The sequence below is a fragment of the Macaca mulatta genome, chromosome 13 (assembly GCF_049350105.2).
Source record: "Macaca mulatta isolate MMU2019108-1 chromosome 13, T2T-MMU8v2.0, whole genome shotgun sequence".
Lineage (NCBI taxonomy): Eukaryota > Metazoa > Chordata > Mammalia > Primates > Cercopithecidae > Macaca > Macaca mulatta.
Genome location: NC_133418.1, coordinates 104,326,537 through 104,353,084, shown reverse-complemented (window position 1 = coordinate 104,353,084; position 26,548 = coordinate 104,326,537). Strand labels below are relative to the sequence as shown.

General features: G+C 43.4%; 1 protein-coding gene across 5 annotated transcripts in view; it reads right to left on the bottom strand.

Moving 5' to 3' along the window:
- Positions 1 to 9,361: 9,361 nt before the first annotated feature.
- The window catches only part of LDAH (lipid droplet associated hydrolase), a 151,858-nt gene continuing 134,671 nt past the window's right edge, over positions 9,362 to 26,548 (bottom strand). For 4 of the 5 annotated variants that reach the window (XR_013402435.1, XR_001438945.3, XM_015111773.3 and 1 more), the window contains 2 exons: positions 25,835 to 25,917; positions 9,362 to 11,395 (listed from right to left, as the gene is read on the bottom strand). Coding sequence is in view for 3 of the 5 variants with exons in the window: in XM_015111773.3 (XP_014967259.2) it covers positions 11,204 to 11,395; positions 25,835 to 25,917 (275 nt within the window). In the remaining 2 variants the exon portion in view is untranslated. The remainder of the gene's footprint in view (positions 11,396 to 25,834; positions 25,918 to 26,548) is intronic. The other variant, NM_001194777.3, reaches the window with a different exon arrangement.

Here is a 26,548-nt window from a genome sequence, read left to right as displayed (position 1 = left end):
GTCTTACAGGTTTCGCAGCTCTTGCCTGTGCGTGTGTGTGTGTGTGTGTGTCCATTTTACTCCTGTCCTCAGTAGGTGCCTCATGGATGTGCTTTGAATTCCCCTGGGCTGAGGCAGGTGCGGGGAAGGCCCGCACCTTGAGGGTGGGGTTCAGCTACCCAGAGCCAGGAGCTGGCTGAGGGCACTGCCCACCCAGCTGCAGTTCCTCCTGTGCTCAGTGGGGTGGGTACAGCCACACTCAAGCTGAGACTGTCTGAGAGAGCTAGTGCTGGGAAGGGCTCTACCTGCTGCCAGGGCCTCTGCAGGCAGAAGAGGAAAGGCAAGGCTCTGCCTGGTTGGTCACCCAGACAGGGACCTGGGACTGTCCCAGAAGCCCTGGACGAGGCAGGCAGGACTGTCCCAGAATGGACTCCTTGGGTCCCCACCCCCTCCTCACCACCATGCCCATGTCTGGCTCTGAGGTCCCCTTGCAGCTTCCCAGGAGAGTGACCCTGGGGTAGCATCAGATGAGCTTATCTCTCTCTTCCTTTTTATGATCTGGAAAATGGTGGGAGAGGTTAACATAAAGAAGCACCAGAAGGGAGGACTGAAAAAGATGTTTATTTCTAAGTTTTCAGACAGCTTGGCATCTTGTACCTGGAACCTCCTGACCATATAGACTAGAGCAGAGCTGTCTTCCTCCCTCTGTGCTTTTATGGGCTTTAATCTGTGTGCACAGCTTAGTACATCACAAATAGTAACTCAGAGTGAGGCTGTAGTGAAAGAAGCCTATTTTTTTTTTTTTTTCAGGAGGGCCAGTGTCCTAGCCTGAGGAGACGCCTGGTGGACACAGACTGCAGGGAGAGGGTTGAGAGTTGGCCTAGTGAATCAGAGGGGTGACTGAGGGCCCAGAAGTTGCCACATGAGCTCTGATCATCATTCATGGGTGCTGTCTGCCCATCACCTGCAGGTACCCACCTTAACCAGAGCTTGGCTTGTGGCCTGCAACTTGGTGACAGGCCTTTGGCTGGGCAAAGTTTGGGCTGGTGCTTCATAGTGGCAGGAGCAATTATAGCAGAGCAACCCAGGATGGGTGGTCATTGAAAAATGGGTGTGAAGTCACTGAAAAATCAGACCGAGTTTCAAGTTATGCTCACAGTTGCTGAAAAAGCAAAAATACGCCCTTAGAGCAGCAGAGCAGCATGCGGCGGTCCACTTCCTCCTCCTGTGCAGAGCTTGCAGGCCCCTTCTAGCATCTGTGCATGGTGCGCATGTGTCTGTGACAACAGAAAGGGCTGGTTTCTCTCACACATTTCCCTGACGATGGCAGGGGGGCTGCAGCAGTCACAGAAACTTCTGGAGAGACGTGTTTCTGTACAGTCAGGTGAATTTGTTGGCAGGACAGCTCGGTGATGATATAAGAAGTACCGTTTCACTTTTTTTGTCAGATGAACTTCCTTCTGCTAGTTTAGAAAAGCTTCACTCCAGAGAGGGCCACCTGGTAGAAGCTGTATTACAGAAACTTTTAATCCCTTTTCTGTGTCAGGGGATGCTGAGATAAACTGTCTAGAACAACAAGGAGATGCTTCTGACTGTCACACCCAGGCCACTTCCGGCAGAGTGGTACAGAGCTGCCAGGGCGTGGCCAGCTGCTTTGCATCTGCATTCCTATTTCATGACCTTTTGTGTTGTGGGCCAACAGGAGTGCCACGTAGTGGGGGCTGGAGATTTGGCCCGGCAGGAGGTGGGTACGTAGCTGTCTTCTCTGCAGAATACCTGCACTGCTCCATCTGACCAGCAGTGGCAACAGCCACACCCAGTTCTGCATCTAGCTCCTGCCCAGACCTTTGGCTGCCAGAATCTAGAACCATGGCTGACCAAAGCGAGACTTCCGAGTAAGGTTAGTTCACAGGCATCCTGCTGAATTAGGAGACAGGAACTAATCCGAAGTACACGGGGCTAAACTTCCCTCGAGGACATTTCCTGAGCTGCAAGATGGGAAGGGACAGCACTGAAGCTGGTGAGCTGGTGCAACTGCACACACCTTTTCTCTGTTTTTCAGTACTCACAGGTCATCCTGGGGAGATCTCTCATGGGCCATGGGCAGCCCATGCCTGGATTTTTTGGTGAATGAGTCCAAAAAGCAGTGACCAGGTGGGGCTGAGGGCCTCCCCTTGCCTGCGCCTTTTTATCTCTGAGTGACTGAGGGCTGCCAAGGCCAGACAATGCACATGTGTCCTGCATCCTCCCCTCGCCTGGGGCAGCAGCAGCTGGGCTTGGGGTGAGTAGGCTGGCTTGAGGAAGGGGATGCCCACAAGCAGGGCTCATTTCCTGGGTCAGGGCCTGTCAGACTCAAAGTCAGCCCTCTAGCATTCTGTTTAAAAAATGATGACGCAGTTCAGTGAGAAAGAAAGCTCAGGATAAAATGTGTTTTCTGGCGGGGAAATACTCACGTGTTCTAAGCCAGGAACAGAGACTCTCAAGAGAGGCATTCTCTGGCATTCTCTGCCTTGGATAAATCATGGATTAAACATGAGCATCCTTAGAATAATTTTATTTTTGTATTTCACTTTACACTGTAATGCAAACAGCTTTTATGTTTTCTTTGACAAAGAATCATAATTGAGTCACTTTCGGTCTTTTAGCTAGAAGCATTTCACCCTAAATGAAAAGTTAATGCATTTTTTACAAGGATTAACATGCTAACTACAACTTGCCCTTTCAGCAGATGACAATAGGGGTTCTGAAAAGTTTGGACAAAGTCTTTTTCTTTTTGCATACAAATAAAGCAGCAGATCATTTCTCTGAAGGTTGTTGCAGAGTTCCTGTACCAGCTTACAAAATGATGCTGTTTAAGTAGGCCTTGGGTGGGCAGCAGAATTCTGCACGTGACGAGTGGCCTGCAGCTTAAAAAGCAAATTTCATCTGATTCCAGTACCGTGATTTTAAGGAAATGGTAAAACTCAAAGTGCTGGTAATGCCATCAAGGCTCAACACACCATTTCCTCAGCAGCTAAAGACAAAAATAATTATTTTGGTGAGGGGATAGAAGTCCTTTCGCTTTGCAGTGACACCCACTTTTTCTTGGCTTGGGAGTAATGAGATTGGGGTGTGGGGGGACATTAAAAACTCATTTAAGGCAAACTGAAATCTCCTTCGTCAGCATTCTTCCTGCTGGTGTAGCCAGAGCAGAACTCCGAGGCTTGCAGGCTGGGCTGTCTCCTTGCTGCCTGGCCTGGGTGTTTATTTGGGCAACGCAAGCTGACGTCGTGAGGTGTTGCCGATGCCCAGGCCAGCTAGCAGGGAGCCCTCCCAGGGCTGGTAGAAACCTATGTGTATATGTATTCTCAAATTTAAATAGATTGTACATAGTGAAATGTAAATGACATGTAAAACAGCAATCTCTATTTTTCTTATTATATAGCAGTATATATTTGTTAAACGTGCTTGTATACTCTTCATTAACCATTTTAATATTTTGTACAGATAAGTTGATTAAATATTTGATTCATAAAACCGCTCATGACTGGTCTCTAAAGGAAAACATTTTCAGCTTTTGTTACTCAGCCTTTCTGTGTTACTGTAGTCCTCAACTCATTAATAGAATAGCGGCCAGCTATTGAGGCATTAGGACTGACTGCATTTTAACAGTGGGAGTGACATAGCAGGCCTGGCTCTACTTGCCTTTGTGCCGATCATTCCCTGCGATCATTCTCCTGTGTTGTCAGATCAGGTGTAAGGCTGGGGCCCTCTGGCATGGGGGGCCGCACCCTGGGTCTTGGTGACTGGTACGAAACTGCATAGGATGCTGCTGCACACAGCCTCACGTGGCATGAAGTCACTGCACAGCAAGGTAAAAAACATCAAGCCTGGGTTCAGGAAAGGAGGCCAAAATGCAGTGGAAAACATTTTCTCTTTGGGAAGTGAGCATGATAATGTGTAGAGCGAGTGCTCTCATTCCAAATGCAGTTTGAGTGGACAGGTTTTCTGTGTTTATACATCTCAGGCTGCTGCGGGACCTGTCTCACTCCAGAAAGCATGAGCCCTCCCCTCCTGGAGGCTGCACAGTTAAGTCTCTGAAATCCCAAGGCATAAAGTCCCTTGGAAGCCGCTTCCTCTGCAAGGCCAATTACATACTTCACAGAACCCAATAAGGTCCTACAGCAAATCTGACAGGGCCTTTTTTGCCCAGTACTCTTCGAGACAAGTACAAAAGCCTGTGCTCGGTGACACCACGAAGGATGCAGCAGGACAGGATCAACCACACAGCATCTGTTGCTATCCCAGCTCTTGCACCTGACTTTTGCCTACAGATGAAGGAGAAATCTATTTAATGTGTTCCTTAAATGTTTCTGGGAGAAGACTAACGACAGAGCAGCAACTGTAGGAAGTTGACAAGGACTTAGCCTTATTAGTGACTTGTTACCAGGATTACCTCTTTTGGGATATGGAGCCTGCTGGAGTGACCCACCTTTTCATCAGTGATGGCAGCCCATGTTCATGGTTAATCCAATAGGCCACAGTTTGTTAATGCAGGTTCCTATGGTCATGTGACTTTCTGGTGAAAGATCAAGAAAGCCTGCTTTCTTTTCACTACTCCATTTCATATTACTAAATAAAGGAGTCTTTTTCTTTGGAAGAAAAATTGTGTTCCCCTTTCAACTAACTCATTTGGCAGATAAAATAAATGTGTAAGTTCTACAACCATGTCATTGAAAACTGGAAGGTCTTGTCATGCTTTGTTTATAAGCATCTTTTTTCATTTTCTTATTTTTCAGTCTCCATTTGACCTACCACAGCATTCTGTGGTTAGAGTACACATTCAGTAGAGTAGTAGTCACAGAGAGAAAGGAAAGTCGGGGATGGCATTTAAAATTTTATCTAATTTCCCAGACACTGATAAGAGCACATCTAAAAGGCCTGTCCATGACTAATGGTAAAGGCGGCTAAGACTGACTTCTCCACTCCTTCCCTGGTCCTGTCAGGTCCTGGATCTGCCTCTGATGCCTGCTCATTTCCAAGCAGGCCAAGGCAGAGATGCCTCCAACTGCTGTTCCATTGATGGTGGTGCCCAACGTGGTCATGGATGCATGTGTTCTTGTGCCCCAGGAACCCTGTGACTATCTGCTCAGAAGGGACAATGATCTGGAGAGAAACTTGTCCACTGCGATGTGCCACCAGCATGCAGCCCTGTAGGCTGTGGGTGTTTGCCGAGTCCTAATCACATGCAGGTGCACAGCCCTTCGCAGTGGCCAGTAGTAGGAGGAAGCCCAGATGTTCTGCAGAGCCTGAGCTGGGTGGATTTGCAGAGGCGGGATTCTAGTCCCTCTGTGAGGGAGGGAGACCCTGCAGGTGCACCGCGCCCCCTGACTGTAATGGGCGCCCAGTCACAGGGTCACATTCTCATCCCAGGGAAGAGGAATTTTCCCATAGACTTACGCAGCAAGGAAATCTATCCCTGTGTGGGGAGGTCAGCACAGGCCCCTTTGCCAGAATGTTTGAGGAATGCAACACAAAATGAAAATGCTCGATTATCCCAGAGCACAGTCATGTGTATTGTTGCTGTAATTCCCATTTGGGGTGCTGCGCGGGGTTAGTGCTCAACAAATAATAAACTACATATTTGGTAGTTGCTAATACCCAAACTCCAGAGGTTTTCTAATTGTAGAAGAATGGAAGTAACAGTTGCAGCCGTATCAGACAAGATGAATGGGACACAAGGGATAGTGGCCTTGCTTCCTTGCAGTCCCCCAGTGCCAGACACAAACAGTCTGCAAGGATTCAGACATCCTTGAATCTATCTGACCCAGTTGTGCACAGCTCTGCTGGGGAAACACTTAAGGGATGAAAGAGCAAGTGTCCATGTCTGCACTCCCACTGATGTGTCAGTTTTAAGATGAAGAAGCCCTGAGATGTGATTTCCTGGTAGTCTGATCCAATGTGAGAATTGCACTTTTTCATAGCTTGCCTATTAGGCATGGTATAAACTTTTTATTAATTTAGATAACAAAATTTATAGACTACCCTGAATAGCAGGGTATGCCATTCAGGAGGGAAGGGCCCTCATTACTCAGACACTTCCCATTAGGACCCATATTCGATATGCCCTGACAGTACAGAGATGACTAAGACAGAAGGCCATCTTCTAGGACTCTCCTGAGGGAAGGGGTGTTGGTGGAAGCAGGGAGGAATAGACTTCAGAGACACAATTCCCGCAGCAATGATAAGTCATTCAGTAGACACAGGCCAGGCCAGGGGTCATGAAGGCTGGCAGGGCGTGGGAGGGTGGGAAGGACTGCTCTGGGAGGCAGGAACAGTTGGTATTTTGGGCCATGTCTCATGGGGTGGGGTAGAGGATGGGTGTTATCAAAGCTGGAGCAGTGATTCCTGTACAGGGGAGCCCACAGGAAGCTCCCGTGCCTGGCATGAGACCAGGTGGCTATGGAAGAGTTGCAGAGGTGCCGGCCATGTGACTGCAGCCACAGCACTGACTCCCAGTATGTGGGCTTGCTTTTTCTCAATCCACTGCCTTATGCATTTTTTTGCCCTTTGAAAACTGGTCTCTGTTATAGCTTTCATTCTTTTAAAACTACTCATTTATTACCAACTGTCTACTCTTCACTTCCTCTGTCAATCGGGTCCTCATTTGCCCTTTGCGTGGCTCTCTTTGCCGGCTCTCCACTTTTGCTAGGCTTGCCCCCTGTGGCCTCCAGGAGGCAGCATGATGCAGTGGAAAGAGGGGATGAAGTGGTGGCTCTGGAGTAGAGGCCTGAATTGGAATATGGCTTAGTTCATTTTCTGTTGCTATAATGGAGTACCAGAGACTGGGTAATTTATAAAGAAGAGATTTATTTCTTACAGTTCTGGAGGCTGGAAAGTCCAAGATTGAGGGGCTGGCATCTGGTGAGGACCTTTGTGCTGCATCCTCCCTGGCAGAAGGTGGAAGAGCAAGAGAGCATGATAGAACAACAGATCATACTCGCAGCCTAATAGCATGCCTTTTTATTACTGGCATTAAACCATTCAGGAGGGAAGGGCCCTCATGATTCAGACACTTCCCATTAGGACCCACCTCCCAGCAGTTGCCTTGGGGATTACGTTTCTAACACGTGAACTTTGGAGGACACATGCAACTACAGCAGAATTCCAGCTCTGTCATCTACTAGCTGTGAGGTCCTTAGCAAGGCACCTCAGTGGTGATGTGTATAATGGGCATAGTGAGAACATCACAGGATTGGGAGGCCTAACTGAGACACTGTAAAGGTGTAGGGGTGAGCAGCGGGGGTAAGAGATAATCCTTATCTGGATTAGCTCTCATCCACTCCAAACCACCTATCCAAGTTCTACCTGTTCTAGGACTAGGGGCAACCTCATCCTCTTCTCTTTTCCAAGAGCTTTCTCTTTATAGAACTGTAGAACCACCCAGAGCTTTCTCTGTCTCTCACTCATGCTCTGAGGATGCTCACCCAGCATCACACTCAGTGACACTAGTCTTGCTATAGAGATGCCTTCAGCCTGGTGGGAAGGACCAGACCCATGTCCTACAGATACTCCTCACCTGGGCCAATATGATCACTTACCCATGTCTGTATGGGACACAGGCAGAAATTTCAGTCCTCTTAAAAAGTGATTAGAAGAACACTCATATGAGCTTCGCTGTCCTCAGCATTCCTGCAGAAGAGCTTCATTCAAGGCCCTACAGATGCATTTGTTCACAGAGCACACTCAGTCCCAGCCTCCAACCTCTCCTTAAGGCCCACCCCCAAGGGAAGGAGCAGCCCAAATATATCCTTGCCTCTTCTCTTCTGCAAGAGAAGGCCAGGCACAGAGATGTCTCATGCCACCTAAGAAATGCTTTGCTTCCCACATCTTTTCTAAATCGACGTTAGAACATCCTGGGCTGTGTGCAGGGAGGCCTACATGGGCTGAGGCCAGAAAGCTAAGCCAGGTGAGCAAGTGTTATCCCTGCGTAAGAGCCAAAATGCTGACTGCTGGAATCAAGTTACAAGCCTGGTGAAACAGTGCAGGGACTGAGATACCACAGGGTCCTCCGCTATACTAAAGAGAAGAGAAATGAAAGGAAAAAAGGAAAAACACGTTTGCTGTCCTCCTTTAGGTACCATTTTATAGAGCATCTACCATATGCCAGGCAACATACTAAATGCTATATGCATGACCTCATTTTATCTCCCTTAAAAAAAATAAGGAGCAGGGAGGTGAAGTCTTATGTCACAAACCTAACAAATGACAGATCTGGGATTTGAACCCAGGTCTTCATTTACTGTGTACAAGAGGAAATAGCCTTTCTGGAAAAGAAGCAATGAGACACCGATGCAGGAGATAGCATGGTGGGATTTTAAAATAATTATTTTTACAAATTCTAAAACATCTCAAACTTCCAAAAAATCTGCAAGTACAAAGAACATTATTTTCCCCTCAACCATCTGACAGTAAACAGACATGATGCCCTTCACCCCCAGATACTTCCGTGTCTCTAGTACAAACAAGGACACTCTCTTACTTCTCCCCAGTACAACCACTGAAATCAGAAAATTAACAGTGGCATCTTACTCCCAACTAATCTTCAGACCTCATTCAAGTTGTGCAAATTGTCTCAACAATGTCTTTTATAACAAAAACATCCAATTCACAATCAGATGTTGTGTCCGATTGTCACGTCTCTTTAGTCTCCTTTAATCTGAAATATTTTTATTTATTTATTTTTTTTGCTCTTTTTTAAAAATTATTTTAGACACAGAGGTCTTGTTTTTTACACAGGCTGGTCTCAAACATCTAGCCTCAAGCGATCTTCCCAGCTTGTCCTCCCAAAGTGCTGGGATCACAGGTGTGAGCTACGGCACCCAGCCTGGTTTTGTTTTAAATATAATGTAGGATGAAGAAAAATCAAGCCTTTGGTGGTCCCTGTCTCTCCAAAGGTTGAGTGGAGAAGCGTATGGTGAGAGGCCCTTGGTGGCCATGGACATCAGGCCACACAAGCCACAGCGGGCTTGTGGAGATTCTGATGGCTCAGAACAGACTAGGAACAAACATGGGCATGGTCAAGGCTCAGTCGCTGAGCACTAGGTAACTCTGCAGGAAGTTAAAACTTTCACAAAGACCATCTATGTGGTTGACTGGGACATACAGCCAGAGCTGCTTCTGGAAAATGGATTTCATCCACTGTCCATTTTAGTCTAATCCCTAATGAAACAGAATGAACTTCAGTCTCTTGAAATCTGATTCTTCCACCTATGAAAAAAGCAATGAGAAAGGTGGCTTTTCATTTTAAAAGAGAGACTTTGAGCTGAGTCTAACTCAGGAGAACTGCTCAAATTGTACCCTCTCTTCCCAACCCAGAGATCAGGCCAGAAGAGATCAGAAAGGCTGGTAAAACATTTATTTCAAAAATTAATTTGGTGCTCAGATGATAAATACAAATTAAGAACCAGTATCTTTCTTAGGCTCTAAAAACCAGAAATAAGACACAATTTCATACATGCAGACTTTTGAAATATGGAGTAATGTTTAAAATAACAGCTAAAAGAAAAGCTCTGAATGTTACTCTTTATTCTGGTAGGTATGATTTACCCAGTATTGTTTATGTGCCTTGATTTAGTATTAGTGAGTATCTCCTGTATGCAAGGCACTCAGAGACATGATTCCTAGTTTCTAATATCCAATTTCTAGGCCTCTCATGCAGATGCCAATAAAGGCTCTGTGTGCAGCCCTGTGCTTATGGCCTGTGTATCTATTAGCTCTTCCCCTTGGGCTAATAGCACTCCTTGTCTAGAGCTTGGCTTTTCCCCTCTGAGAAGTTACTTGCTGTGATGTAGAAGCTATGCCAAAGCACAGTAACTCATTGAGCACTAAGCAGTAAGTTGGCAGCAAATCAGAGCTGAATCTTTCATCAGGGGGCTTTAGGTTTTGAGGGGAGGGACATCTCATTGTCCTTAGGGAATGATAATGCCATGAGGGATTTCCTCTAGGAGAAAAAGGAATATTTCTGATACATCATCAACTGTCACTGCAGTATGTGTTTCTCAAGATTGAGTCAATTTAGAGGAGGCAGCAATATTGTCAGCCCACTCTAGGCCAGGGAACATGTGTCTTCTCTGCCAGACCTCAATGTGTCTAGAGAAGGTGAATTCACATAACTTAACGGCTGAGTTTGGTTCATTAACAAAATTTCTTTCCAGCAAGTGAAGTTAATGCAGAAATAGAGAACTAATGTATGGTAATGCTTTACTCAGCAGTTTAAAAGATGCTTTTAAAAATTATTCACTAGAAGATTTCCAGAAGAAAAGAATCATTAAGTAGCTAAGAACTCTATCCTTGATGGCTAGCACACTATTTGGCTCATTGATGGTCTTTAATAGAGTTTTACTACAAGAATTACAGAAGGAGCAACTGCATGTTGGCACATCCAAACCTGCTTCGGGACAGCCCAGTGCCTCACCATCCTGAATCTGGAGAGGAGGAGCCTGCAGGGAGCTTACAACCTGGCAGGCTAAGGCTCACCATAGAACTTGCTGGTTGTCTTGTGGCAGGAGGCACAGTTGGGGTCCTTCAACAACTCTTTATCTGGTTAGCTGACCACAGTAATGTCTGGTGAACCTTATTCTCTGTCTAGTGCAGGTACATTAGACGTCACACTGATTATCTCAGCCAAGATCTATGCTAAGTTAGTCTGGGCTCATCTTCGTCTTCTGTCTTAAAGGAGACCCAGGTTCACTTCCTGCTCCTGGAACGTGAGTGTATCCTTGTCATAATCACATACACTTCACATGTCTAACTATACTCTTAACATTCACTGATTTCTTTTACATTTTCTAGTAGGTATTTCATAATTTCCTCCAGAAGAGCCTATTCTACAATGTAATTCAATTAAAATCAAGTACATGTAGACTTTTTTTTCATCTGCAAAGATCCCGCCTACCAAAATAAACCATATGGTGCCACTGGGCATCTCGTGCAAACATGAGACTCTGTGTAGATCACTGTGTTCCCTGAGTCTTGGAAAATGTATGGTTAAACCTATGGAATGATTCATCAACTGTGTTTACTTCAGCCTGTAACATGGCGAGCTGAGAGATGGTTTGTAAGACAAGGGTTCTCACTTTCTTCATTTCTAGTAGCAGTCTTCAAAATGAAACATTTACCTACTAAGTCTAGTATACCGACTGCCTCCATGTACTGGCAGTGGGGGCTTGTTCCTCAGGCCAATTTACATTTTGGACAGGTCATCCTTTAGGGAGTCAGCAATCATGTTTGCCACTTCCTGGTTAAAATGGGTGATGAAAGCATGAGGTATGTTTTTCTCACAGAGTCGAATGTCTCCTTCTGGAAAATCTTTCTTAATGTCTTCATAGTATTCTTTTGGACACCAAGGATCTATAGTACCATAATAAAATGTAAGCTGAAAGACAAGACAAAAACATTTTATTAGAAAACACATTCCCTTCCCGACACAGATATGACACCAGCAGCCGGCAGTGCTCTGAGGACAGCACCTATGCCTGGCCCTGCGAGCTAGTCCCTAAGCGCTCTCCAGAGTGTGGCTCTCTCAAGGTAGCAAGGCTTCGCAATGTACAGGGGTGCACTTAGAAGAATTTGGTGGGAAGATACCCATGCTGGGAGACTCTTGTGTGATAGATCCCTCATAATTCACTGAAAGGACTTACCAGGAAAGTTTTGTGTACTGAGGTTGGGATGGACTCTGGAATGAAGGCCGGTGAGGATGACGAAGAGAGTTATTGAGACACAGTCACCAAATGACTAATGACCAGTTAATAAACTTAGTTGTTTCCAAATAGCCACATGGTAGTCATATGGGATATATTTGTTGAATGAATACAAACATGGATCAGATAGACTCAGGCTTTCCAATGTAGCTGATGAAATGTGATCAGAATCCTAAGAAAAGGTTCTATGCAGCCTGTATGTTGATTCAGTGGGGAAGTGCAATAATCATACTTTAGTTGACAGCAAGCAGCTGAATGGAGACAGAGCCTCCTCTGTGGCATTACTAAGACCCTGAATGGATATCTACCTAAACCTGCATGTGATATGTGTGTATACATTGCTCTAGGCTGCTGTGTTTCACTGAAAAACTGCTATGTTCTAGTTCTGTTAGTTCTAAAAATAAAGGCGAAAAAGCAATATCTTATATTCCGAAGGATAGATAGTGGCAATTTCTACAAAAACCAAGAACTAAATCTTAAAGATCCTTTGACCTCTGTTATCACTGAAAGAAAGAGTTGTGCCCAGCTCCAGCTCCTAGCTGGCCAGCTGTAGTCACTTGCAGCTTCCCTAATATACCAAATGTGCTCCCTCACTCCCTGAATTGCTTACTCATTCCTTGGATCAGCAAATACACATGGAACACCTACTTTGTATTAGGAACCTGGAACATAGAGATAAGACAGTCTTGGGGGAGGGGAGAAGGGGACCCCATGTACACAAAACAATTTGAGAGCTCAGGTGAGGCACAGCTGGTCAGAAGTGGTGGGCAGGAAAGATGCCCCAGAGTTGATGCCAGAGTTGAGTCTTCAAGCTGGGGAAGCACACTGTGGGGGGAGGACCAAGCAAACCAAAGCTTGAAAGAGCATGGCATGTGTGGGGAACTGGAATTCCACATGGCTGGAATATAGGGTGGTGGGAGATAAGACTGGAGAGGCGGAAAGGGATGAGGTCATGGACAGCATTTTCTATGCACGCCAAGGAGGTTGCACTTTATCCTGAAGTCCACAAGCAAAAAAAGACTGCACAATGAGGTGACATGCTCAGGTCCCTATGTCAGGAAAACCGCTCTGGCCACAACAGGAAGAGGGATTGGAGGGGATCAAGTGGTGGGGGAAGAGGGTGCGGGGAAACAGGCGTTATTGCTTACTGGATAGTTTTAGTGTATCAATTATTAAATCCATGACCTGAATATGGGACAGATGAGACTGATCTTACAAAAACAATGGTCTTTATTACAATAACATGATGTCTTAACCAATATTTAAAGAGAGAGTTCGTTAAAAACACTTTATAGAGGAAAAAATTTACTCCAGAGAGTAAATTATGAACAAGTAAACCTCAAGTAGCAGACTTACTGTGAATTGCTTCATGGAGGTTTCCTTTTTTTAAAATTATATTTCAAATTCTGGGACACATGTGCAGAGCGTGCAGGTTTGTTGCATAGGTATACATGTGCCATGGTGGTTTGCTGTACCCATCAACCCGTCATCTACATTAGGTATTTCTCCTAATGGTGTCCCTCCCCTAGCCCCCTACCCCTCGACAGGCCCTGGTATGTGATGTTCCCCTCCCTGTGTCCATGTGTTCTCATTGTTCAACTCCCACTTATGAGTGAGAACATGCCATGTTTGGTTTTCTGTTCCTGTGTTAGTTTGCTGAAAATGATGGTTTCCAGCTTCATCCATGTCCCTGCAAAGGCCATGAACTCATTCTTTTTTATGACTGCACAGTATTCCAGCTTCATGGAGGTTTTCTTGGTTGTTACCTGGGGTTCCAGTTTTGCACGCTGCAGAGGGCCTGCAACTTACAGATTTATCACTTAATTCATTCTTCACATTCTCCTACTTTTCCTTACTCCAACCATTTCCGGGCATTCCAAAGCCCCTAAAGCCAAAATTCATTTTGCCATGGTTCTTAGCAGAGTAAGAACTTCTTTTGTTTCCTGGAGAGTGTGAGGGCCTAGCAGTTGCCTGGTTCTTCCTCCTGGTCTCAGCTCCTTCCATAGCTCTAAAATGCTGCAACCTCACAAACAGTGGGAGACCATCCTGTCCAGTAGTAGAAAAACAAGTTTCCCAGGATCTCTCAGCAACTACCCTACTATAGCTTTGCCTTGAAATACTGTCAAGAGTACAAACTATTTGCAGGTATCAATTATCTACCAATAGTGCTGACAACATTAGGCTCTCTCTAAGCTACTCCCTACACTTACCACCAGCAATCTTTTCTATTGTATTCAGGAAATAGGATAAGGAACAGTCGCTATGCAGTTAACTCAGCACTTCCTCAGAACAGGGAACACTGCTGAGAAATCTGGAAAGTCAGACTTGGGTTCATGCCCATCAGTTCTGTTCCTCTGCTCCAGGGCATGCTCTCGCCTCAAAATCTCTGGACCTTGAGGCAGCTACTCTAGGACCCTCACTCCAGTACAAGCTACAGTGTGAAGTCCTATGATAATGGCAGTCAGCTTAAAGGAAAGCCAGATAGAAAAGACCTCATCTAATACAGTCTCCTCGACAAGAAGAGCGTCACTACGCACCACTGTTGCTTTCTGCCTGACATTTCAGACTGTTTCCATGAAGAACGTACCATTTACTTTTCTGTGATGCAATTACAACTTGAAATGCTTCCAATGAGAAGTCCAGCTTGATGAGCCCTCAGCACTGAGCATCCCTGTGCATGCAGTTAAAGCAGTGATTTGAGCAGGGGTGATCAACATGGATTAAGGGACCTGACACCCACCTCGGGGTATCAAGAGACAAATATGTCTAAGTAATTATGGGGCACATGTCCAAGGCATGTGCTGGGAACCTCAACAAAGAGTGGTGTCAGTGTTCAAGACAGCAGAACAGTGAGGAGTCTAGACCTCCCGTATGCTTATCTGATTTTATTTCTCAATTCTCTACAATTGTTAACCGTTTGAAGTGGGCCCCATTCGGTTAAACGCCCAACTGATGATGGTGGGCTCACATTTTTTAAAATTTTGTTTTCTTTTACTATTTCTTTTTCAGGCTATATTCTCTAAAGGGCTTCCTATGAAAGTCTTGGCTTACAAGTAAAACACGTGGTTATCTAATGCCTTTACGTACACTGGCTTGAGATACTTCCTTTTCCCTATAAATTATAAATCACAGGCAATAGATCTGACCAGAGGACTCTGCACCTGCAGCCCTGGACAGGAAAATGAGAAAGTATGGAGTGTGTGGTGGCACTGGCGGGGGATGGGGGAGGAGGGGTGAAGTAGAAAGAAAGAGAAACAACTGGACACCAAAAACATAGTGGTTAACAGTGCATACTCTTATTTAATGGTATGTAAAAATGAATCGCAATGCAACATGATGAGCTGATGGGCTGAGAGTAATGGCCAGGCTCTGTGCTAAGTAAGCACTTTACATGTATTATCTTGTTGTATCCTCACAACAATACTCTAAGGAAAGTATTGTACCCATATTTTACAGAAAAGGAAACTGAGGCTTAGCAAGATTAACCTGCTTATTTCAAGCAATTCTGCATTGAAGAGCTGGGCTACAAATCCACAGACAACATTCCTAACCTGTACCTTTTGCTACTATTTACAATTCCAGTAAATAGACCCATGTTATAAAAACACAAAACCTGACAACTGACAGGTCTTAAACTGGATATGAAAACTAACAGAGTGTGAGAGTTGTCAACAGGAGCTAACCCAGCCATCTTTATTTTTATTTACTTATTTATTTTGAGGCAAAGTCTTACTCTGGGCCCAGCCTAGAGTGCAGTGGTGTGATCTCAGCTCACTGGAGCCTTGATCTCCTGAGCTCAAGTGACCCTCACACCTCAGCTTCCAGGGTAGCTGGAACCACAACTGCATGCCACCATGCTCAGCTAATTTTTAAATTTTTTTTGTAAAGACAAGATCTCCCTATGCTTCCCAGGCTGGTCTCCAACTCCTGGGCTCAAGTGATCCACCTACCTCAGCCTCACAAAGTAGTTAAATTACAGGCATGAGCCACAGCACCCAGCCTTCCCAACTAACTACCTTTATTTAAAGCCTTCTCACAGTCTATGTAGCTCTTCTGAGGCACTGTGTGTCATGGGGGTGATAACCGCTGTGAAAGTACTGGTATTGTTAACAAAGAATCACAGGCAATCAGCAGGATGTTTACATTCAAAGGTTTAGAAGAAAATAAATTATTTCCTGTAGTGTATTTCTCCTTAGCACTTGTTTTGGTACTCATGAGAGTTGATAAAAAGTATACATCATTGTGATAGAAACTTTTCTGTTTCCAAATTGTCATGTTAAGTAACCCATTGTTTTCTATTAAGCACAAAATGTAACTTTTTCAGTTCTAAATTTTGATTCCCCAGAACCACGCTTTAGCTTTTCCTCCTGTGTTTTCTGCAGGAAAGTGGATTTATGGTTACTATGGTCTCTTTGCTCATAGATGAACTTCCCTTTAACTCTTTAGTGTGTGCCTAAGGAGACACGTCCCTCCTAAAATATCCCTGCAGGTTGCTGCAGCTTGTCCCCATGTTTGTCCTTTCTCCTCCGTGTTTTCTCTTTCTTCCACTTTTTGGGGGTCTACAAATGGGTACTTTTGGACAGTGAATTACTGAAGCTGATAGATTAAAATGAGTTGCCCCAAAAATGACTCTGAATCTATCCCATATCTGGTACTGGGCTAAGTGGCTGACATTCAGAAGTGTGTAAGACGGTCTCTGCCCTGGAGCAGCTCACAGACTGGGTGAGAGAACAGGCCTGTATAAACTGGCTCTCAAACACAACAGGCAGACAGAGGTATGGACAAAGCCCTACAGGACCCCAAAGCATGAAAACCCAAATTCTGCCCTGAGGGAGTGAACGTGAACAAAGCTTTGTTTTAGTATACATGTGGAGTTGTGAGCTTTTATGCATTACTAATAGCGGACTTATAGTACGAACAAAGAAATATTAGAAAGCATCTTATGATTTAGCTAATAACTAACAAAACTCACTTTCAGTGACATAGCAACATCTTAAAATAATAAAAATTTTAAAAGCCACAAATAAAAATATCTATCTGAATTATTTCTGTCTATTCAATAGGACAGTAGGACTACAGGCATTACAGGAATAAAAGGGCTAATAAAATGAAAGTTTTACATATATATTTGCATATATATTTGTTTTGCATATATATTTATATATAGAAAAAATATATATATAGTTGTTGTTAACTTTATGGATAAACTGAATTTTAGAAGCTCTTTAAGTCATAATTCATCACAAAGTCTAGTTTGGTACAAACGAGATCTCATCAATACAACTTGAAATGTTTCCAATGAGAAATTCCGTTTCATGAGCCCTTGGCACAGACTACTTCAGGTAGTCAATTTGTGGGCTGCCTGTTTTGTAATACAGTGCAGGCCTGAGCAGGGTGGTAAACGTTGAGAGTGAAAGGGCTTCTCGTAATGTCTTTATATCACAGTGTGGTAAAGTAATTTTATTTATATTATTCTGAAGTAATTTATGAAACTACTCAAGCTCCTTATGCAGCCAGAAGAGCGTAGTGCAGTGAGTGCAGTGTTAAGACTGTACGGGTCACTGAGCCATATCCACCTGGACTGGAATCTTGGTTCTGCCATTTATTGGTGCTGTGACCCTGGACCAGTTACTTAGCCTCCCTGTGCCTGTTTACTCATCTGTAAAGTAAGACAGAACTAGTTACCAGTGGGCTAGTTCTGAGGACTGGAAAACAAAGTATATCAAGTGCTTTACACATAGTGGGAACTCTTAAAGGCTGCTGCTTTACAGGTGAGGACAAAGGGAGCTCCTCGACACAGACTGGGCAATAGTGGGGTGGGCTGGCATGGGAGCTGTGCCCTGGTCAAGGAAAAAGAATCCACATGACCTTAAATCAGCCTTCGAGAAAAGATATTCTATTCTGATAAGTTGCTTTTGACATAGTCAGGCTCAGAAAATACATAAGTATTAAACATTTTTTACAATCTAAAGCAAAGTTGTTTTACCATATACTTACCCATTTTCTAAAAAATGTATATGTCGTATTCCCCAGACATGATTGCAGAGAAAGACAGATGGGGTAGAAGGTAAGTCACCAACCAAATAAACAGTGAAGCACAACCCTATTGGCAAGCCACCACTAACAGTCAGCTCCTGGAGTGGATTCTCTGCTTCTACTTTTATAATAAAACCTACTTTTCCTCATAAAGGAGACCTAGAGCCTAAGCTATAGTGCCCTTTGGCTATCCTTGGTTGAGCATCTTCCAAATGAAGGAAGACACTGACACTCTGGGAGTTACTTTTCTTCCTGGTGGGCTCACAGGGTGAGCCTGTGGGTTCCTGCAGCAGTGAAGGTAATGCCCACTGCTTTTCTGAGCAATGCAAGGCTTTCTGTTAGCACTTCATAAACAGCTGTAGCTCCCTGGCAGCTTACACTGCATGGCAGGGCAACCAGGAAGCCAGCACCAGAGACAGTGACCAAAGAGGAGTGACGCAGATGCTCAGAGAGATCTATCTTCTCGGCCTTTCTTCCAGAGGTCTAAGAAAAAGATGTCATTCCTGCTTTCTCCAGGTTTTCTTTCCTTCTTTGAAATAATTCCCACTAGAACGGGTTTTTTGCTTGTTTCATTGTTTGTGAAAAAAGCAAAAGGTCAGATATAAAGCAGTCGGTTGCATACCAAGGGATCAAATTAGTACCTACACATATAGGCCCCCTACTTCTCAGCTAGGGCCCCCTACCCGCCTTTATCTTCTGTTTTCATCCCCTTGCAGCTTTCCCGGGCTCAGGATATAAACTGTTAGGTCCTCCAATGCATGCCCATTTCTGGGGAGAGTCCAGATAGTCTGGATGACAGCAGCAGGTTTCTACCTCTCCCCTCCCTTCAGAGTCAAAGACATGTAAGCCCCAATCTTGCAATGTTAAAGGAAACCAATTCTGTGATATAAGCATCTCCTTTCAGTTACTTAAAAATCTTATCCCTGTTGGGAACACAGGCAGTTGCAAAGTGTCAACATTTCACTGCAGTCTTTCTGAGCCCCTGTTTTTAGGAACTTGCAGAACTGCTAAAGAAAGGGAGATGGTTTAGGGACTTCATTTTTTCCAGTTACCTTGTTTCCTCTCTTCTGTTTATTCCTAACTGGCTCAATTACCATTCGTGAGAAAATGAGAACGGAAATCTCCAAAGATTTTTAAAAAGTGGCTGAGGATGGAGGTGAAAACACAAATGCTTCCGGCCCACGAACCCTGCTTCTCTCTGAGGGGAGCAGCAGGAATAGGAGCGCCAAAGGAGGAGTAGGTCCCATGGGGCACTGTGTGGCTCACTCTCCAATAGCTGGAACAACCATCTGCGTATACAGTGGTGTGCAGAGCAGCACTCTCCTTTCTGTGTGGCTAAGATGTAAAGGGCCAGGATCCTCTCCCTCCCACATACAAGCCACGAGGCCATTGAGTGACTGGCTTGTCTCTTTCTCATGTGAGACTGCAGTGAGACGCTAACCCAGGGCCTCTGCTTTCCTCTGGCGAGGCCCTCCGGCAAAGTAAGAGGCCCTGGGCGCCAGTCTCCTCCTGTGTTTCTGTCTTTCCCTGGATCTGTGCCCCAAGAAGGGGGCAGATATACTGGAATGGTTTTACTCAACTAACTGAGAGAAAGGCCAAGTCCAGTTCATCAGACTTCTCTGGACTAGAATAATGGGCCCAAGTCTTGGTAAAAATCAAGTACTATTGTGTTTTCCCTCATTATGGTTCCTATACAACAGCTCCTTGAGGCATCTTATGCAGAGTGGTGGCTGTTATTTAGAATGGCATTGGGCATTCTAGGGTCTCTTGGCCACATACTCAGCATCACTAACACCTTTCCTTAACACAATGAAAATATCTGAAAAGGGGATGTGAGAGGAGGAACAGTTAGGCAAATAATCTTTTTAAAGTACTCAGAAGCATAACTAGGCTATAATTAACTTTGTAATAGTAATAAAAACATTTATTTAATGCTTAGTACATTCCAGATACTCTTTCTTTTTTTTTTTTTTTTGAGACAGAGTCTCGTTCTGTCGCCCACGCAGTGGCATGATCTCGGCTCACTGCAACCTCTGCCTCCCAGGTTCAAGCAATTCTTCTGCCTCAGCCTCCCAAGTAGCTGGGACTACAAGCATGCACCACCATGCTCGGCTAATATTTGTATTTTTAGTAGAGATGGGGTTTCACCATGTTGGCCAGGCTGGTCTCGAACTCCTGACCTCATGATCCACCCACCTCGGCCTCCCAAAGTGCTGGGATTACAGGTGTGAGCCACTGTGCCCAGCATGGATACTCTTATAAGGTCTGAATTACAAGGTCTGAATTATAGCATATTTTTGGAATAACTGTATGAGGCTAGATACTATTACTAAACCATTGTATTGATGAACAAAGGAGGCACAGTGAGGTCCAGTAACTTACGCAGGGTCATGAGCAAGGATGGATTTGGTGTCTGAAGCTCGGCTGAGACTCTGGGAGCCCGGCTCTCCAGCACGTTTGCTTTCCCTCAGTCACCAGGCTCCACTGGAGAACCGCAGGGTGTGTTAACAGAATTGCCCAAATAAAGCTTTCAAGGTCAAAATACTGAGATAAAAACAAACCTATCTATTTTCAGGATGATTAGGACATTCTGGACAGGCTTCAAATTAAACAGGCAGAACTAACACAATCCGTTTCAGAACACCGAGGCTTGGCGGAAAGGCAGTCCTGGTGAGCCGGTCCAGGGAGCACTTCCTATGCTGCACCCGGCAGGACGTGTGCATGTCAGAAGGATTTGCATGCCCCAATCTGCAAACAACTATACAAGGTTTGCTCCCAAAGGCAACACACATCTCTGGGCTAAGGCAGGCTACGAAGAATGGGGAGAGAGCAATAGCAGAGGAGTTCCTGTTCTTGAGGACACTTGCCCCTTTCCCAAGCCACACTGTAGGCCTAGCCTGGCCCTCTGGGGACAGGGGCAGCACCACCTTGCAGGCAGCCCCTCCACCACTGCCTAACGTCATCTGAAAGCTGCACTCCATGTGTTCTCTTTGGAACAATTTCAGATTCCTACTTACTGATAGTGATGCTCAGATTCAGTCTGGCAGTAGCACACACCAGCTGTTTCCATAAGCCTGGGCCAAACGTGGTCATGGCAGTTTACAATTTCCCCCCTAAGTGAGTTTGAAATGAAAACTTCAAGTTTATAAACCAAACATGAGTTCACTTTTCAATGAATGAGACATGCATCCCTTATGGCTTAGAACAGTGACAGAACAAGGGAGTGCTGACCTCTTACTTGCCTCCGACACACCAGGTGCCTCATAAAACAGAGAATACTCCAGAGGCTTCCAGACAAACTGGGACTGGGGTGGCGAAAACGCACAGTTGATTCTCTTCCTTTGGTTTATTTCATCCTGGTTCTCATTCCCACCCTTGTTACCTCCCCTCCCATCCTATTCATTCATTGGCTCCTTGTCTTCCTCTCAACCCTTAAGCTGGGTTCCCCAACGATCAATCATTAGAAGTCCTCTCTCCTTATTCTGTATACTTCTTTAGGCTGCTATTACCCATGTTCCTGGCTTTAACTACAGCCTCATCACTCCCCCATCAAAAGTCAGCCCCAAATACCTTTCTAAGCTTTATACCCATACATCCAGGGCCTGCCAGACACAGATCCACTTGCATGTCCCACTGGCATCTCAAATACAAGTACTAAAATGAACCACTTGTTCAGCCATCTCCCATAACTTGCTGCTGCTTCTCCTCCCATATTCCCTATCTTATTACCAAGTCCAGATACAGAGAAATAATCTTAGATTCCTCCTCTCCATTCCCCGATATCCTGTGAGTACTCAATACCTTTGATTCTATCTCCTAAATCTTTCCATCCTCAATCCCAATGCCTTAGTTCTTACAAAAGCCTTGTAAACAGGCTCCCCAACTCATATTTCATCCTTTTCCAGTATTATACCACACATTTTCCCTCAAAATAATCCCTCTCATTTGTTAGTCTCACTAGGGCTAACTGATATGAACTAGTGCCCCTGAACTGGCTGTTCATAGCTGGCATACATTCTGATTGGTCAATGCCTATATCACATGGTTGTCAAATGTTTTGACTGTCACCCTGTTACCCCCATGCTTAGATCCTTCTATAGCTCCCCAAAACAGTCTCTTTAGTGTGGCATATCATGACTTCTTGTTCTCAGGCCAGTGCCTAAGCCACAACATCATGCTACCTAACCCTTTCTAGTTTCTCTAATGCAGGGCTTCTTTGCTTGCGGTGTACAGGTGCAGGGGTTTGCAGGAGGGGTTATGTGAACTTGGGAAACATTTACATGTTTAGTTTTGTTAATCTCTAACCAAAATTTAGTATTTCTTTCAATTATGAATACAGGCAACAAGCCATAATATTAGTAATGCCTATATTTTGTCATCTATAAAAATGGTAAGTATTTTCAAATCACACTAACTTGCTCAAGGTAACTAAAAAATTATTTATACTCATCATTACAAATTTAAAAAAAGTAATTCTGACTGCTATTATATCTCATTATCCAACAACTTCTTTCTTTTGTAATCTTGTATATTTTATGCACTTAAGAACATCATTGTGAGTAGAATCCAAAAACTTTATGAGAGCGAAAGAGATGCATGGCACAAAAAAGATTTAGAATCCACACTCTAATTAATGGCTTCCCCAACCATCCATCTCTCTAGCACATATTTATTGACTGTTTACCAGGTATGAATTATGCTAGGCCCTAGGGGATGTAAAGATGAAGAAGACACAGTTTCTTACCTCAAAGTGGGGAAAGGTGAAGGCTGATCGTTTAAAAACTGTGTGATAAATGCAATGTAACTTTACATAGGAAGTGACATCTAACCAAAACCAAGGACTGGGAAGGCCTCTTGGGGATGACACTGGACAAGCAGGATTTAGTTAAATGACAAAATAACCTATAGGCTGGGCTCAGTGGCTCATGTCTGTAATCCCAGCACCTTGGGAGCCCGAGGTGGGTGAATCACAAGGTCAGGAGTTTGAGACCAGCCTGAACAACATGGTGAAACCCTGTCTCTAGTAAAAATACAAAAAATTAGCTGGGTGTGGTGGCGGGCACCTGCAATCCCAGCTACTCGGGAGGCTGAGGCAAGAGAATTGCTTGACCCTGGTAAGTGGAGGTTGCAGTGAGCTGAGATCATGCCACTGTACTCTAGTCCGGGTGACAGTGCGAGACTCTGTCTCAAAAAAACAAAAAAAGGAAAAAGAAATAACCTATGATGCCATAAACCATGGTATACTCCTTTGGAAACAACTATGAGTCTGTTATATTTGCTCCAGGAAAGAAAAGTTATTTTAATAAAATAAATTACTTTATGACCAATACTGTGTATAAAGTCACTGGACCTCAGAAGGAGGATAATCAGCCCAACAGATCTTTTAGAGCTAAAAATGCCCATTTTCCTCAAGCATATAAAAAGCTCTCTTCCTGTGTCAAATGGAAATCCAGTGGTAGAAAATTTGGATTTAGAACCAAAGCCTGCAGATTATGGTATGATAGTTCTCTTGGGGAGGAGAAAGAAGTAGAAAACTGTCTGCATGATACAGTAGAAAGCTTATTCTTAGACTAACTTTCCTATGACATTCTGGCTGGATGGCACAAAGATGTACTTTTCAGAACTATTTTTAGTTGAATACTGAGATATAGGAAATGATTTTTCAACAAATGTGTGGCTCGACGACTATTCACACTGGACAGTCCTGGATAGTTCTGCAGTTTCTGAATGCCTTTGTTTGGGTGGAAATGGGAACGAATATCCTTGATTAAGACACCTAAATAGGAATACTTCTAATCCTGGACATTGGTTTTAGTTTGACTAGTTATTGGGGGTGTTTGGAAGGTAGGAGGCAATGCCCATTATCTTCCTAGAACTATGTGCACTTTTAAGTTTCCTTATTTTCTCAAGCAGATTGGGACATATGTTGATTCAACTTCTACCAATATTAAATTACAGCATGTTTCCTCTTTTTATTACAGAAACAAAAAGTTGCAATAAACTTCCTGTCTCTCTGTACCTAGTTTCACTTAGGAGCTGTAATTGTGTTATTCTAGTGGAGGGCTTGAATTTTGCTGGTGGAAAGGATAATGAATTAACTGCAAGGTAGTTTTGCGTGATTAAATGAAACAATGCTTTGTTTCCCCATATTCTACAAGTACATTTAACGCTATCTCAAAAACAAAACTATTGCCTGGAGTTGAAAAAGTTTAGTCCTATGACTGTGTGTTAATACTAACCTTGAAATGTCTACCATCTACCATTATACCCCCATATTTCCCCCATAAAATTTCAGTAAACTTACAGTCCTGACATAATTACCACGAACAGTCCTCTATCTGGGAATGATTACACTTGCATATGGATTTCACTTAGGACAGGAATAAGTTAGCACCTTTCTTTGACCTTTTTCTGAGCACAACACACAAGCTGAATCCAGAAATGATGAGTATTTTATAGCAGCTGGCTTCCACAGGTGGTAAGGCAGGCTCTGACCCATGATGGGTCTAGTCGTTCAGCAAGTGTGAATTTTGGAAGTGAGCATCTGCCAGTCTTATTATTAACTGAGAGTTGAGCTGTTTTTATGAACTCCCAACCTGGAAGAACTTAAATGCATTTTTGAAACAGATTCACTTATAGTTTAAATGAAAAATAAAATACTGTTTTTCTTGTATTTTCACATCGCTCAGTGACTGGAAGTAGCTGAAAGCCCCGGAGAGAGGGCCCCCCTGAAGCCCCAGCACACTCCCTTCGGCTAGTGAGGGCTTCCTTCTGGTTTCCAAATTTCAATCTCTAGCCAATTGCTATTTTAGAAATATGATGACTACTATGGCCATGAGACAAAAACACACTGGCATTTTCAAAAGTCCTCTACGGGTGAATATTTTAAATATTCTAAAAAAAAATTTTAAGAACATATACATTTCTTGTTTTAAGATAATTGTATTGGGAGGTTATGGAATTAAGAATTAACAAGGTAGAAAAGTTTAAGTCAAATGTATCAAGGTTTATAAAGACATTCTAAGTCCAGTGGGTTGTCTCGTATTTCAGTTGTGGATTGCTCCTGAGTCCTGTGAGAGTTTGCCACTGAGCAGGGATCATTTCAGCAGGTGTCATAGTTCAGCACCAATTGTAAAGTTCAAGGTTAGTGCTGTCCAACAGAAGTATAAAAGAAAGGTACATATGCAATTTTAGAATTTCCTAGTTACAATGTTTAAAAAAGTATAAAGGAATGGGTGAAATTATTTTTAATAATATGTTTTACTTATCCACTATATCTAAGGTAGTATCATTTCAGCAGGTAATCAATATAAAATTAATGAAATATTTTGCTTTTGGGGGAACTAAACTTTTGAAATCCAATGTGTGTTTTACACTTATGGCACATCTCAATTAAGGCTAGCCACAAATAACCACATGTGGCTAGTGGCTATAGTATTAGTACAGCTCTGTCCTACTCAGAATGGACAGCCAGACAAATGATGCCACAGGAGTACCACAGTCATTCAAATTCTAGGGTGACCTTAGACATATATACTAAACCCTAGTCTTATAGTTTCAGAGACTGGTGCTTCCAAATATGTGTGTATTTGCAGAATAACTCCCAAATGTTGAATATTTCACAAAACTGATCTTAGGGTCAGAGCAGGACATTCCTACTCTAATACATTAGAGAATAAGAAAGGCTCACTAGTCATGAGGTCATATAACATATAATGTATTTTCTACTGTTTCATTTATATTCCAACATAATTCATTTATTCTATAAATATTATGGAGTTTTCTCAGTAGAAGGCCTAGAGAGGCTAAAATGTATTGACAAAATAGAGAAGTATTGATTCTAAAATTAATTCAACAAAAACAGGTGATAAAAAATATTTAAGTTACTATGCAATCAGCTTTACTACTCTCTACGCAACCTTCAAGGATAATTTCAATTTTAACTGGAAGTAGAACTCTGTGTCATTCTACAAACCCTTAAAGTCTTACAGATTCTAACTAGTTCTAGTCCTTTGCCCTCATAAATATATCTGCCCATCTACTTCTTATCTATCCCCTTACAGCACTAAAGTGATTACCTTACATAAATGCTCCTTTATGGTTTCGTCATCTCTCTTCACCACCTCCATCATTTCTTGGCCCCCAAGGTAGGCAGCATTAGCTACATTTAAAAAATAAAAAGTCAAACATTTAGAATATATAGAACAAACACAAATTTCAAGTTAATTTTAGTAAATTCATGTTCCTCCTTTCTTTTGGCATGTGCTATCTGATGAGAGATACGGGTGAGGCCAACAGAGGAATGTGAGTCAGGCAACATGCACACAGTCTCTGGAAACAAGAGCATTTCATTTAAAAGAACCTTCTTCCAACCTCATCTAGCTTCTCCATAGCAAAAGTTTAACAGTTCCACAGCCCAATGTCAGATACCACAGCAGATGATGTGTGCAATTGTACCAGATCAATATGTGCTATTTCGATTTAAGGCTTAGAAGCACAAATTGTTACCAATAAATCATGTATGCCAAGAAAATGCAAACAGTTACTAACATGAAAATCTCTTGGCTTTTTTTTTTTTTTTTAAAGGAAACAAAAGGATTATTTATTTTTAAAAATACGTTTAAAGATCTCTAGGAGTTTTCAATAAGAGTTAGTCCCATTATATTGGCTGCAAAATAAGGAAAGTGATGCTCACTTTCAAGATGTCAAATACCTAGGAAAGAGGAAGAAAGCCAGAGATAACATGAATGTATGTGGCTTTCTTGTACTGGTAAGAACATTTGCATTCAATG